This window comes from Triticum dicoccoides, chromosome 1B, assembly GCF_002162155.2.
Source record: "Triticum dicoccoides isolate Atlit2015 ecotype Zavitan chromosome 1B, WEW_v2.0, whole genome shotgun sequence".
NCBI lineage: Eukaryota > Viridiplantae > Streptophyta > Magnoliopsida > Poales > Poaceae > Triticum > Triticum dicoccoides.
Window position 1 is genome coordinate 471194066 of NC_041381.1, and position 15399 is coordinate 471209464.

Sequence of the window (15399 nt, forward strand, 5' to 3'; positions counted from 1 at the left end):
AGTTTGATATGATCAAACATTGCACGCTCCCTCTACCATCAAGATTAGTATTAAACCTGAACAATTGTCATTTGGTGTTTGCGTTGAGCATAGACATGATTGGATTATGTCTATCGCAATACGGTTATTCATTTAAGGAGAATAATGGTTACTCTATTTATTTGAATAATACCTTCAATGGTCTTGCACCTAAAGGAATGGTTTATTGAATCTCGATCATAGTAATACACATTTTCATGCCAAAATATATAAGATAGTAATGATGGTACCACTTACTTGTGGCACTGCCATGTAAGTCATATTAGTATAAAACGCATGAAAAAGCTCCATGTTGATGGATCTTTGGACTCACTCACTTTTGAAAAGTTTGAGACATGCGAACCATGTCTATTGGTGTATACACATGAAGAAACTCCATGCAAATGGATCGTTTGGACTCACTTGATTTTGAATCACTTGAGATATGCAAATCATACCACATGGGCAAAATGACTGAAAAGCCTCGGTTTCAGTAAGATGGAACGAGATAGCAACTTGTTGGAAGTAACACATTTTGATGTGTGCAGTCCAATGAGTGCTGAATATCGTTATGTTCTTACTTCACGGATGATTTGAGTAGATACTGAGTGTATTTACTTGATGAAACACAAGTCTGAATTATTGAATGGTTCAAGTAATTTCAGAGTGAAGTTGAAGATCATCGTGACAAGAGGATAAAATGTCTATGATATGATCATAGAGATGAGTATCTGAGTTACGAGCTTTGGCACGCAATTAAGACATTGTGGAAATTGTTTCACAACTAATACCGCCTGGAACACCATAGTGTGATGGTGTGTCCGAACATCATAGTTGCACCCTACTGGATATGGTGCGTACCATGGTGTCTCTTATCGAATTACCACTATCGTTCATGGGTTAGGCATTAGAGACAACCGCACTCACTTTAATAGGGCACCACGTAATTCCGTTGAGACGACACCGTTTGAACTATGGTTTGGAGAAACCTAAGTTGTCGTTTCTTAAAAGTTTGGGGCTGCGACGCTTATGTGAAAAAGTTTCATCGTGATAAGCTCGAACCCAAAACGGATAAATGCATCTTCATAGGATACCCAAAATGGTTGGGTATACCTCCTAATTCATATCCGAAAGCAATAGGGATTGTTTCTTGAATCGGGTCCTTTCTCGAGGAAAGGTTTGTCTCGAGAATTGAGTGGGAGGATGGTGGAGACTTCATGAGGTTATTGAACCATCACTTCAACTAGTGTGTAGCAGGGCACAGGAAGTTGTTCCTGTGGCGCCTAAACCAATTGAAGTAGAAGCTTATGATAGTGATCATGAAGTTTTGGATCAAGTCACTGCCGTACCTCGTAGGGTGACAAGGATGCGTACTACTTCAGAGTGGTACAGTAATCCTGTCTTGAAGGTCATGTTGCTAGATAACAATGAACCTACGAGCTATGGAGAAGCAATGGTGGGCCCATATTCCAACAAATGGTTAGAATCCATGAAATCCGAGATAGGATCCATGTATCAGAACAAAGCATGGACTTTTGTGGACTTGCCCGATGATCGGCAAGCCATTGAGATAAATGGATCTTTAAGAAGAAGACGAACGTGGACGGTAATGTCACCGTCTATGAAGCTCGACTTGTGGCGAAGAGTTTTTCACAAGTTCAAGGAGTTGACTACGATGAGATTTTCTCATCCGTAGCGATGCTTAAGTCCGTCGGAATCATGTTAGCATTAGCTACATTTATGAAATCTGGCAGATGGATGTCAAAACGAGTTTCCTTACCAGTCTTCGCAAGGAAAGGTTGTATGTGATACAATCAGGAGGTTTCTGTCGATCCTAAGGATGCTAAAAGGTATGCTAGCTCCAGCTATCCTTCTAAGGACTGGAGTAAGCATCTCGGAGTTGGAATGTACGCTTTGATGAGATGATCAAATATTTTGGGTTTATACAAAGTTTATGAGAAATTTGTATTTCCAAAGAAGTGAGTGGGAGCACTATAGAATTTCTGATGAGTATATGTTGTTGACATATTGATGATCAGAAATCACGTAGAATTTTCTGTAAAGCATATAGGGTTATTTGAAAAGTGTTTTTCAAGTGAAAACCTGGATTAAGCTACTTGAACATTGAGCATCAAGATCTATGAGGATAGATCAAAAACCGCTTAATGGTACTTTCAAATGAGCATATACCTTGACATGATCTTGAAGGTGTTCAAGATGGATCAATCAAAGAAGGAGTTCTTGCCTGAGTTGTAAGGTATGAAGTTAAGACTTAAAGCTCGACCACGGCAGAAGAGAGAGAAAGGATGAATGTCGTCCCCTATGCTTCAGACGTAGGCTCTACAGTATGCTATGCTGAGTACCGCACCTGATGTGTGCCTTGCCACATGTCTGGCAAGAGGGTACAAAGGTGATCAAGGAGTGGATCACCAGATAGCGGTCAAAATTATCCTTAGAGGAATAAGGATATGTTTCTCGATTATGGAGGTGATAAAGAGTTCGACGTAAAGGGTTACGTCGATGCAAGCTTTAACACCTATCCGAATGACTCTGAGTAGCAAACCGGATACGTATAGTGGAGCAACCATTTTGAATAGCTCCAAGTGGAGCGTGGAAGCAGCATTTACAATATGACCTAGAAATTTGCGAAGTACATACGGATCTGAATGTTGTAGACCCATTGACTAAAACCTCTCTCACGAGCAAAACATGATCAAACCCCAGAACTCATTGAGTCTTAATCACATGATGATGTGAACTAGTTTAGACACTAGTAAACTCTTTGGATGTTGGTCACATGGCGATGTGACCTGTGAGTGTTAATCACATGGCGATGTGAACTAGATTATTGACTCTAGTGCAAGTGGGAGACTGTTGGAAATATGCCCTAGAGGCAATAATAAATTAGTTATTATTATATTTCCTTGTTCATGATAATCGTTTATTACCCATGCTATAATTGTATTGATAGGAAACTTAGATACATGTGTGGGTACATAGACAACACCATGTCCCTAGTAAGCCTCTAGTTGACTAGCTCGTTGATCAACAGATGGTTACGGTTTCCTGACCATGGACATTGGATGTCATTGATAACGGGATCACATCATTAGAAGAATGATGTGATGGACAAGACCCAATCCTAAGCCTAGCACAAAGATCGTGTAGTTCATATGCTAAAGCTTTTCTAATGTCAAGTATCATTTCCTTAGACCATGAGATTGTGCGACTCCCGGATACCGTATGAATGCTTTGGGTGTACCAAACGTCACAACGTAACTGGGTGGCTATAAAGGTGCACTACAGGTATCTCGGAAAGTGTCTGTTGGGTTGGCACGAATCGAGACTGGGATTTGTCACTCCGTGTAACGGAGAGGTATCTCTGGGCCCACTCGGTAGGACATCATCATAATGTGCACAATGTGACCAAGGGGTTGATCACGGGATGATGTGTTACGGAACGAGTAAAGAGACTTGTCGGTAACGAGATTGAACAAGGTATCGGCATACCGACGATCGAATCTCGGGCAAGTACAATACCGCTAGACAAAGGGAATTGAATACGGGATTGATTGAGTCCTTGACATCGTGGTTCATCCGATGAGATCATCGTGGAACATGTGGGAGCCAACATGGGTATCTAGATCCCGCTATTGGTTATTGACCGGAGAACGTCTCGGTCATGTCTGCATGGTTCCCGAATCCGTAGGGTCTACACACTTAAGGTTCGATGACACTAGGATTATAAAGGAAGTTTGCATGTGGTTACCGAATGTTGTTCGGAGTCCCGGATAAGATCTCGGACGTCACGAGGAGTTCCGGAATGGTCCGGAGGTAAAGATTTATATATGGGAAGTCCTGTTTTGGTCACCGGAAAAGTTTTGGGTACTATCGGTAACATACCGAGACCATCGGGAGGGTCCCGGGGGTCCACCAGGTGGGGCCACCGGCCCCAGAGGGCTGCATGGGCCAAGAGTGGGAGGGGACCAGCCCCAGGTGGGCTGGTGCACCCCCCACCAAGGCCCAAGGCGCCTAGGGCTTGGGGGAAACCCTAAAGGGGGGCGCCCCCCTTGCCTTGGGGGGCAAGGCAACCCCCCTGGCCGCCGCCCCCTCCTCAGATTGGATCTGAGGGGGCCGGCCCCCCTCTCCTTTGCCCCTATATATATGTGGGGGTGGGAGGGTAGCCGCACCCCAGGTTCTGGCGCAGCCCTCCCCCTCTCCCAAGTACTCCTCCTCTCCCGCGGTGCTTGGCGAAGCCCTGCAGGATTGCCACGCTCCTCCACCACCACCACGCCGCCGTGCTGCTGCTGGACGGAGTCTTCCCCAACCTCTCCCTCTCTCCTTGCTGGATCAAGGCATGGGAGACGTCACCGGGCTGTACGTGTGTTGAATGCGGAGGTGCCGTCCGTTCGACACTAGGATCTCCGGTGATTTGGATCACGACGAGTACGACTCCTTCAACCCCGTTCTCTTGAACGCTTCCGCTTAGCGATCTACAAGGGTATGTAGATGCACTCTCCTTCCCCTCGTTGCTGGTTTCTCCATAGATAGATCTTGGTGACACGTAGGAAATTTTTGAATTTCTGCTACGTTCCCCAACAATCCTAGTGAAATTAGTAGCACAAGCAATTCCATCATATGCTATGTCTGTTTTTAAATTGCCAAAGGGAGTTTGCAAGGCTATCACAGATGAAGTTTCTAGTTTTTGGTGGGGAGACAATGAGGAGAAAAGAAAAATGCATTGGTTTGCATGGTGGAAGTTGTGCAATCCAAAGAAAAAGGGGGGATTGGGCTTTAGGGACCTTCACAGCTTTAATCTTGCTATGTTAGCAAAGCAATGTTGGCGACTAATCCAGAACCCTGATTCTTTGTGCGCGCAAGTTCTGAGTGCAAAGTATAATCCTCATGGTGATGTTTTAAAAGCAGGTCCTAAGAAGGGCTCGTCCTATACGTGGCAAAGTATTGTTGCAGGCATACAAACCTTTCAGAGGGGGTGTATTTCGCGTATTGGAACGGGTTCCAAAGTGAACATTTGGCAAGATCCATGGATTCCTTCAAGTCCATCACGACGAGTTATCTCTCTGAGAGGAGGAACCATGTTGTCAAAAGTTGAAGACTTCATTGATCCGCATACTGGACAGTGGGATGAGAATTTATACGTGATGTGTTCTCTCCTGTGGATGTTGAAAGAATTCTTAGAATACCACTAAATGTTCAGATGGGCGAGGATTTCATCAGTTGGAACTATACCCGGTCAGGTACTTTCTCTGTGAGATCGGCATACCACAAAGAGTTTGAGCATCAATTCAGCTCTAAATGGACAAGAGCAGATGGGCAAGGCAGTGTTCATATCAACCTTGTTTGGAAGGATGTGTGGCGGCTACGGACTCCAAGGAAAGTGAAGCACTTTGTATGGAAGGTATTACATGGCGTTCTTCCCTGTTTTTGTGTGCTTGCTGGACGTCATATCCCCTGTTCACCTCAATGCCCAGTGTGTTTAGTGGGGGTTGAGGATATACAGCACTGTTTGTTTCATTGTCATCGAGTGAAAGAAATTTGGATGCAGCTTGGCCTAAAGGAAGCAATACAGAGGGCAGTAGTTGATGATAGATCCGGATCAATTACCATGGAAATGCTGATGAAATTACCGGATGGATCGGCTGAAATCCCAAATGCCGAGTTGGTAGCCGTCGCTGCATGGTACATCTGGTGGCAACGCCCTCAACGTGTAAAGGGTATTGAGGTTCAAACACTAGAAAGGACAGCTTTGTCGATCAGGGTCCTAGCGACTAATTATATGAGGTCGGTATCACCTAAAATGCCAAGCAGAAAGGATGGTTGCATGTGGAAGAAGCCAAGTCACGGTGTGGTAAAAACAAATGTGCACGCATCGTTTCATGGAGATACTTTGTCAGGTGCTTCTGAAGCTATAGCTCGTGATGATAAAGGAGATTTTATTGCTGCTGCAAATTGGTTTATCCCACATATACAAGACGTTGATGTTGCTGAACTTACTGCTATCAGGAACGGTCTTTTTCTAGCGGCTAGCGTCGGGTGCAATTTAGTCAAAGTTGAATCAGATTGCTTATTTGCTGTGGACACCTTGAACTCCATGGATTATTTGGGTCCTCATGTGGCAATAGTGGTTGATTGCAATCAGCTAGCGATGGAGTTCAGAGGCATTTCTTTCAAGCATTTGCTACCGTGAGGCAAATCAAGTGGCGGATGAGTTAGCCAAGAATTCTTTTGTTAGTAGATCCTCTAATTCTTGGGAATCTGTGATTCCAGGTTTTATTTCTCATTCTCTTGTAAATGACATGTCTATTATTTGAGAAGTAAAGTGTTTTACCCGTAAAAAAAAGCCTCATCTAACTTCTACACTATTTGATTAACCAAATAAAAAATAAAATAAAAATGTTTTTTTATACCTTCAGTTTTTTTTCTGTCTATCTTTTTCATGTTTCTGGCCATCGGCCTCTTCTCCAATCAATGAAATCTTAGCAGCTCTCCTGCTGATTTTTTTTTAAAAAGGAAAAAGATGACAACAAAACTGAGCTGTCAAAAATGTCCGCGGATATTTTCAAAAAAAAAAAAATGTCCGCGGATCCGCGTGACCCAGCCGAGCCCTACGGCCCGCCCGACCCAACGTCCGACACCCGCCGCCGGGAACGCGCATGCGCATCCGCCGCCCGTTCTCCGCTGACCGCGCCCACCTTCCCCGCCGGCCGAGTCAACCCACCCGCCCAGCACGAAACCATCCCAATTCCCCTCCATTTCCGCCCAAAATCGTCCGGCAACAGCAAGGCTCACCAGAATGCGGCCTCTCCTCAGCGCCGCCGCCGCCGCCCTCCTCCTCCTCCTCCTCCCCCTCGCCGCCGGCCAGCGACTCCGCGGCTTCTCCTACCAACTCGACTGCGGCGCCGCGAGCTCCTCCACCGACAGCCGCGGCCTCCGCTGGGACCCCGACGGCCCCTACGTCTCCGCCGGCTCCGCCCGCCCGCTCTCGGCCCAGGGCCTCCTCGACCCCACCCTCGCCTCCCTCCGCGTATTCCCGTACCGCCCCGCCGCTAAGTTCTGCTACGCGCTCCCCGTCGACCCCAATCGCCACTACCTGCTCCGCCCCACCTTCTTCTACGGCCCCACCTCGACGGCCCCGCCCGTGTTCGACCTCATCGTCGACGGCACCTTCTGGACCGCCGTCGACACCGCCGATGACATCCTGGCCGGCAGCGCCTCGCACTACGAGGCCGTGTTCCCGGCCAGGGGCAGGAACTTGACCTTCTGCATCGGCGTCAACCCCGACTACACCAACTCCGGCCCGTTCATCAACGCGCTGCAGGTCATCCAGCTCCATGATTCGGTGTACAACGCCACCGATTTCACGGGCAGCGCCATGGGCCTCATTGCGCGCACCAAGTTTGGCTCGACTGGCGACGTCGAGAGGTGAGTGCCGACTTCTCTGGCCTTGATTTCAGTGCCCTTTTAGTGATGAAGTGCTAGATGTTCTGTGATTTCCCATAATTTGAGTAGGTTTAGGAATTAGGACTGCAGAACTGACTCATTGTCGATATGGCTGAGAATGCTGTCGATCAGGCATATACAGTACCAGTTTTTATCTTAAGATAGTACCAGTTGGGTCAGTTCTTTGTGAAGTGAATAGCTCTAGGTTTCAGCTGTTTCTGATCTGAGGTTTAGTTTGTCATGTAAAGTAACTCTGGATGTGGTTCACAACATTTATTCAGTAGATGTAGGTTGATTTGGTAGTTTTCTTTCTTTAGAACTCTTCTAATTTTTATGGTCATGTTGCGGCTGTTGCTTCTTTGGCTCCTATAGCATGTTGAGCAATGAACATGATCCCCCAATATCAAAGAAGCAGAATTCACCATATCGAATCCCTAATTCTTAAGCAAAAATACCAAAAGTTCCTGAACCTCTTTCTCGTTACTTTTTTGAGGAAACATGTGCATGCACTAGTGATTAGAACTTTACAAGTGTATTCCAAGGAACAAATAGGTACTTGTTAAAAAGATGCTCACTAAATGAAGTACAAAAAGGAAAGAAGCGTGTCGGCCTATATCATATATGTTTTAATTTTCTTTCGTTCTCCCTTTTCTAGAGGACTACAAATTACAAGCTTTATGTAGATTTTCTTGTGAGGAAGTTCTGTAGATCCCTGACTTCATTTTCTTCATTACATTCAAACTTAGGTACCCTGATGACAGTTTTGACCGCTATTGGCAGCCATTTCCAGACAGCAAACATGCAGTCAGTAGTACCCACAACGTTACATCAGCCGATTTCTGGAATCTTCCTCCTCCTGACGTATTTAATACAGCTTTGGTAGCAGAACAAAATGCACCCTTGGTGTTGCAATGGCCGCCGATATCTCTTCAGAATGGCAGCTATTATGTTTCTCTTTATTTTGCTGATACATTGGCTAATAGTTCGAGGACCTTGGATGTGAATATTAATGATTACCAGTTTTACCAAGGGACTGTAACATCAGCTGGTCTTTCTGTCTTTGCAACTCAATGGATTCTCTCAGGCCTAACCAGAGTTATATTGACTTCTAAGTCTGTTCTTCCACCACTTATCAATGCTGGCGAAGTCTTTGGAATTTTTCCCATCGGAAGACTGACAATTACACGTGATGGTACATCATTTGCTGCATTTATTCCTTTATTATCAATTGTTTCCCCCTGAGTTGACAGTGCATGCAAACAGGCAATGAAACATTTCCTGTTCAGCCTGATGCAATGCACATTATGTATGTAAATGTGTAATGATTCTGGTAGCACTGATTCAATTATTTGTATGGTAGGTTGTATGTTTATGTACTGTGTTAGCAACATGTCATCAAAATGTGCCTTGGGTGAATTTGCGTATACATGACCATTTGACATCTCTCCCAATTTTAGCATCACGTTGAGTCGTACTTGTATTGTTCAGATATTTTATCAAGTGTGCACATTGACTTTAGGTTGTGTGAGTGTCCTTTAAATATTGTTGTGGGCGTATTACATGATGTTCTTGCAATGCAGCAAGTTGCTCTAACTTGCGCCTGTCTCTTTTATGAAATTGACCTAGTACTTTCATTTCTTTACAGCGCTTGCTATGGAGAGTATGAAGAGAAGCCTCCAAAACATACCTGATGATTGGATTGGAGATCCATGTATGCCTCATGGATATGCTTGGACTGGAGTTACATGTCAGGAAGGACAAAATGAAAATATACGTGTCATTTCATTGTGAGTTCAACTCATGATCCTTCCATCTATACGATGCAATTCTTTTATCCTTTGCAAGTTTGCAGTAACAATTCTTTGTATTGGTCTACACCAGGAACTTTTCAGGTATGGGTATCTCCGGATCTCTGTCGCCTGACATTGCAAATCTGACTGCTCTTATTGATATGTAAGTTCTATTTATAACCGATCAAAGGGAATGAAAATATAAGCTAGCAAAATGACACTATTACCATTGGCAGATCTTTTGCAAACAATAGCTTGTCTGGAACTATTCCTGATCTCATCAATCTGGGACAACTCCAACGACTGTAAGCTAACCCTTCGGCTTTTGTAATTTAGTTCAAAAATTGTTTATACAATCATACTATTTATACGTTACTGCGAAAATTGGTTTGTCTTTACTCTTTAGGCACCTGAATGATAACAAGTTGAATGGAACAATAGCTGAGACGTTGGGGACAATTCAGCCCTTGCGTGAACTGTGAGTTGATTTGTGTCAATATTTTTACTTACTGGTTATTGTTCCAGTTTCAGAATATTTGCCTGCATTACTTCTCATGTCGGAGTATTCAAAGAACAGAAAGCATAAAACACGAAAAGCATAGCAACCATTTTAGAAACATTTGCCAGGCCCCCGGGTTGCCCTTTCAGGCAGCACTTAGATCATAGGACTGACGGCAGCATGGCTTCTTCCCGCTCGTCCATTGCCAATGGTGTTGGAGGAGGATGGTTACTATGCGCTGTTCAGATCTTTCCAGTCGTGTTCGGTTCCAGAGATGCTTTGCTCGATTGACGCAGTGGCTGTGATGGTAAATGTGGCAGCTCTGGCGGTCATGGAGGCTCAGATCTGGAAGCTGAAGCGGCTCCTTGGCCATAAGTGAAACTGATCCCTTATGCACAGTATTTTGCCATGAGTGCAACTGGTAGGACTAGGGTTCCTACCGGCTCTACTCCGTAGGTTATACGGGCAGAACAGCGAGGGTTGGGGGCGAGGGCGGGGGCTCCGGCGTGTTGGCGCCGTCGCGAGGGAGAAGAAGGGCGGCGACGGCTAGGGCAAGGTGCGGCTAGGGTTTCCGGCTCCTCTGGAGCCGGGCAATATGATAGAACTATCTTTATTGCTTGATCTCAAACGATGTCTTACAACTAGTATTTATAACTTTAGCCTAAGATAACTTGCCTAAAATAACTTGCCTAAGATAACTTGTGGGTCAAGCCCCTAATACTAATGCCCTGTGGGCCTCTTCCTTGTATAGACCAAACCGGTCATAACATCTCTCCCCGCCTGCGCAAACATCCCGTCCTCGAGCTGAAAGTCTGGATAGTGTTGGCGGAATTCTTCACGCTGCTCCCAAGTAGCCTCCTCCTCCGGAAGGTCTGCCCACTGAACGAGGATGAACCAGACGCCACGACGAAGCTGCGCCTGCAATACCTTTGCCGGCTCTGGAAGAATGCGACCATTGGCGATGGGAGGAAGCGCCGGTGGAGCCGCCGGTGGCTCGCCACGGAAAGGCTTGAGCAGCCCCACATGGAAAACGTCGTGGATGCGAGTGCGGGCTGGAAGCTGAAGATGATAGGCCACCTTTCCAATGCGCTCCAAGATAGGGAAGGGCCCGGCGTAGCGAGGGCCGAGCTTGCGCTTCGCGCGCGGGTCGAGGGACTGCGTAGAGCGATGGAGAAGACGCAGCCACACCCAATCACCCACCGCGAACTCCGCCTCGCGATGATGATCGTCGTAGTAGTGCTTGGCCAGCTGCTGGGCCTGAAGGAGACGCTGACGAACCTCAGCAAGCATCTCGTCACGAGTGCGGATGACGTCACCCGCAACCTCCGTCCGAGCTATCTCCGGATCCACTAGAAGTATAGGCGGGGGTGGTCGACCATAGACCACCTCAAATGGCGTAGCGCGCAGGGCGGAGTGATAAGAGGTGTTGTAGCAGTACTCCGCCCAAGAGAGCCAGTCCACCCAAGCGCGAGGCCGATCACCTGTCACACAACGCAAATACATGGCAATGACCTTGTTAACCACCTCGGACTGACCATCCGTCTGAGGATGGAACGCCGTACTCAGGCGGAGCTGGACACCCGCCATCCTGAAGAGGTCGCGCCAGACATGGCCCGTGAACACGGGGTCTCGATCACTGACGATCGAAGCAGGGAACCCGTGTAGACGGACGATGCCGTCGAAGAAGGCCCGGGCCACGGACGCCGCCGTGTATGGATGGCCGAGCGCTATGAAGTGGCCGTACTTGGAGAAGCGGTCGACCACCGTGAGGATGACCGACTTGCCGCCCACCTTGGGAAGGCCATCAATGAAGTCCATGGAGATGTCCGCCCAGACCTGAGATGGCACCTTCAAGGGCTGGAGTAACCCGGCCGGCCTGAGAGTCTCTGTCTTGTTGTGCTGGCATGTCTGACAAGACCGAACCCAGTCGCGGACCAGGGCGCGATCGCCAGGGATGTAGAAGTCGGCGCGAAGACGATGGAGGGTTTTCTGCATACCCTCATGACCTGCCGAGTGGGCGAGCTGTAACACCTGGTGACGGAGATCATCCTGCGCCGGAACAAAGACCCGGCGCCCATGGAGGAGCAGTCCGTCAGAAAAGCGCCATGGCTCCTCCAGGTCGTCGGCCGTGAGCTGCTGCTGAAGATGGACGGCATCGTCGGCCGTCGCAGTGGCGCGGCGAATGTCGGCGAAGAGGCCGAATGTCGGCCCGGAGCGGATGCACAGGGCCGCCCCGGCGGACTTGTCAGCGGAGGAAGCGAGGTCGGAGTCGCGACGGGACAGCGTCGGCCACGGTGTTAAGGCGGCCCGGCCGATACTCGACGGAGAAGTCGAAGCCGAAGAGCTTGCTGATCCATTGGTGCTGCGGCACGGTCGACAGCCGTTGGTCCAGCAAAAACTTCAGCTGTAGTGGTCGGTGCGAATCTGGAAGGACCGTCCCCACAAGTACGGCCGCCAATGACGAACAGCCTGTACAAGGCCAATGAGCTCCCGCTCATATGCTGCTAGCTTAAGATGACGCGGAGCGAAAGGCCGGCTGAAGAAGGCGAGGGGCCCATTGCCCTGATGAAGCACGGCGCCGAACCCTACGCCCGAGGCGTCACAGTCCACCACAAATGGGCGGTCGAAGTCGGGCATCTGGAGGACGGGACCCGTCGTGAGGGCCCCCTTGAGGGCCTCGAACGCCGTCGTCGCCTCGTCGTCCCAGGCGAAAGCGTCGCGGCAAAGCAACCGCGTGAGGGTCGCCGCGATAAGCCCGAACTCCCGGATAAATTTCCGGTAGTAGCCGGCGAGGCCGAGGAACCCGCGGAGAGCCCGCGGCGAGTGAGGGGTCGGCCATGCGGAGACGGCTGCCACCTTTTCGGCGTCCATAGCCACCCCGTCGGCTGAGATGACGTGGCCCAAGTAGGCCACCGAAGGTGTCCCGAACGAGCACTTCGAGCGCTTAAGGTGGAGGTGGTGCGCTCGAAGCTCGTTGAAGACGATGGCGACGTGCTTGAGGTGCTCGGCCCAAGACGCACTGTAGATTAGAATATCATCAAAGAAAACGAGCACAAACCGGCGTAAGTAGGGCCTGAGGACGTCGTTCATCAAAGCCTGGAAGGTCGCCGGGGCATTGGTGAGGCCAAAGGGCATCACCAAGAACTCGAAGTGGCCGTGATGAGTCCGAAACGCCGTCTTGGCGATGTCATCCGGGTGCATGCGCACCTGGTGGTACCCCGACCGGAGGTCAAGTTTGGTGAAGAAGCGCGCCCCGTGGAGCTCATCGAGGAGCTCGTCGACCACCGGAATAGGGAACTTGTCCTTAAGTGTGACAGCATTAAGGGCATGGTAGTCGATGCAGAAACGCCATGTGCCGTCTGACTTGCGGACGAGAAGCACCGGCGCGGTAAATGGCGAAGTGGAGAGCCGGATGATGCCTGCCGCGAGCATGAGCGCACACTGCCGCTCCAACTCATCCTCCTGCAACTGTGGGTAGCGGTAAGGCCGTACCGCCACCGGCGCGGAGCCTGGCAGAAGATGTATACGGTGATCGTACGTGCGGGCGGGCGGCAGCCCCTGTGGCTCGGTGAAGATGTCCGCGTGCTGCTGGAGGAGGCTCTCCAATAGTGGGTGCTCGGCCGTGGCGGTGGTCGCGGCCAGCTGGAGTGGAGTGGTTGGGGCGACACCTCCAATGCCGTCCCACTGAATGCGGCGGCCCAACAGCCAGAAGGTCATCGTCAGCGCGTCGAAATCCCATAGAATAGGACCAAGAGTGCGCAGGAAGTCGACGCCGAGGATGAAGTCGAAGCAGCCCAAGTCGATGCCGGCGCAGGTGATGGTGAAGTGCTCGTTGCCGATAGTGATGGGCACGTCGCGGGCGAGCCCGTGGCAGCGGAGACGGTCGCCATTAGCGACGGTGACTCGCAACTGCTCACCGCCGGTTGGCTGTAATGCAAGGCGCCGCATGGTGGTCTCCGGCAGAAAGTTATGCGTGGACCCTGTATCCACTAGGGCCACCAAGCGCTCGCCCTGGATCATGACCGGTAAGAGCATCGTCCGTTCATCACGGATGCCGGCCAGCGCGTGTAGGGACACCACGAGGGCGGTGGCCGGGGTGGGCGCGGGTGCCGCTGCGGGCTCCGCAAGGGCTGGAGCGCCGAGGCCATCCTCCAGTGTCTCCTCCTCAGACTCGTCTGTCGTCTCCAGGTAGAAGAGGCGGGGACAGACATGGCCCAGTGCATAGGGCGCATCACAGTTGAAACACAAGCCCAGGCGCCGGCGTTCCAGCTGTTCCGCCTGAGTGAGGCGCCTGAATGGCCGCGTCGGTGCCGGGGTGGGTGCCGGGGCGGCTGTGGACGACGCCGGTGCTGCCGGAGACGGCCGGGGAAGCTGTCGGCCCCCACGTGGCGCGGATGGACGCGTTAAGGCCTGGGCGCGCTGCTCGAACGCCCGGGCATAGTACATGGCCGTCTGAAGGTCTTGGGGCCCCTTCATCTCGACATCCACGCGGATGTGGTCGGGAAGGCCGCCGATGAAAAGCTCCGCCCGCTGTAAGGCCGTCACACCGGGCGCGTGGCACGCCAGGGCCTGGAAGCGGTCGGCGAAGTCCTGCACCGTGGAGGTGAACGGCAAGCGGCCCAACTCGGCCAAGCGGCTCCCGCGGACCGGTGGCCCGAAACGAAGAAGGCACAGCTCTCGGAAACGATCCCACGGGGGCATGCCGCCCTCGTCCTGCTCGAGGGCGTAGTACCATGTCTGGGCGGCCCCGCGGAGATGGTAGGAAGCCAGCCAAGTACGCTCCGACGCGGGTGTGCGTTGTCCGCGGAAGAACTGGTCATACTGGTTGAGCCAGTTAAGAGGGTCGTCGGAGCCGTCGTATGTGGCGAAGTCGATCTTGGCGAACCGGGGCGGCTGCTGGTGTGGCGCTGGCCCACTGCCTCGGCGGTGCGTAGGGCGGATGACGGTGCGCGGTCCATGGTGGAAGGCCTGGCGTAGTTCCCGGTGGCGCCCGACGCCTCGGGCTGCAACGGGAAACAGGACGGCGGACGGGCCCCCGGGTAGGCCGATGGCGGCCCGTGAAGCCAGTCGGGGAGTAGTGATGGCGATGACGAAAAGCGGACCTCCTGGATCGGAAGCCCGCTCGGCGACGACCGGCCCAAGTTAGGGCTGGGATGGGGCGGTGGAGGACCCTGTTCCGTGGCTGCTGGAAGTGACGGCGCGGCGGGAGACGGCGCGGATGGCGCGGTCCAGGTGGGCCACTGCTGCCCTGTGGTGGCGGCGAGTGGCGTGGTTGCCGTCGCGAGCGGCGGCGGCCACTGTGGCCACGGCGGCGGTGCGGCCGCCGGGGCGGGGAGCGCCGGGTAGCCTCCGGTGATGGCCCCCGGTACCGAGTACCACGGCAGCGCCTGCGAACCCGCGGCCATGGCGGGATGTAGTGGTGGAGGCGGCCCGTACGGACTTGCCAGGTAGAGGCGGATGCCCTGGACCGCGGCGACTAGGTCGTTGAGGACGCCGGCCATTGCCTCCTGTGTGAACTGCTGCGGCTGCGGGGGAGGTGACGGCGGCGGCGTATGTTGGACGGGGGTTGGTGGCCGCCCGTGGCCTGGCGCGGTGCCGGGCGCCGGGAGGGTCGGCGCCGAGAGCGACGCC

General features: G+C 51.3%; 1 protein-coding gene across 2 annotated transcripts in view; it reads left to right on the forward strand.

The window, feature by feature from the left end:
• The first annotated feature begins 6661 nt into the window (after positions 1-6661).
• Positions 6662-15399, forward strand: part of LOC119341968 (putative leucine-rich repeat receptor-like serine/threonine-protein kinase At2g14440) — a 15754-nt gene continuing 7016 nt past the window's right edge. Inside the window, exons 1-6 of one of the 2 annotated variants that reach the window (XM_037613816.1) lie at positions 6662-7461; positions 8220-8671; positions 9125-9266; positions 9361-9432; positions 9506-9574; positions 9676-9747. In XM_037613816.1, coding sequence (XP_037469713.1) covers positions 6833-7461; positions 8220-8671; positions 9125-9266; positions 9361-9432; positions 9506-9574; positions 9676-9747 — 1436 coding nt within the window. In that variant the 5' untranslated portion in view covers positions 6662-6832. The remainder of the gene's footprint in view (positions 7462-8219; positions 8672-9124; positions 9267-9360; positions 9433-9505; positions 9575-9675; positions 9748-15399) is intronic. The other variant, XM_037613823.1, reaches the window with a different exon arrangement.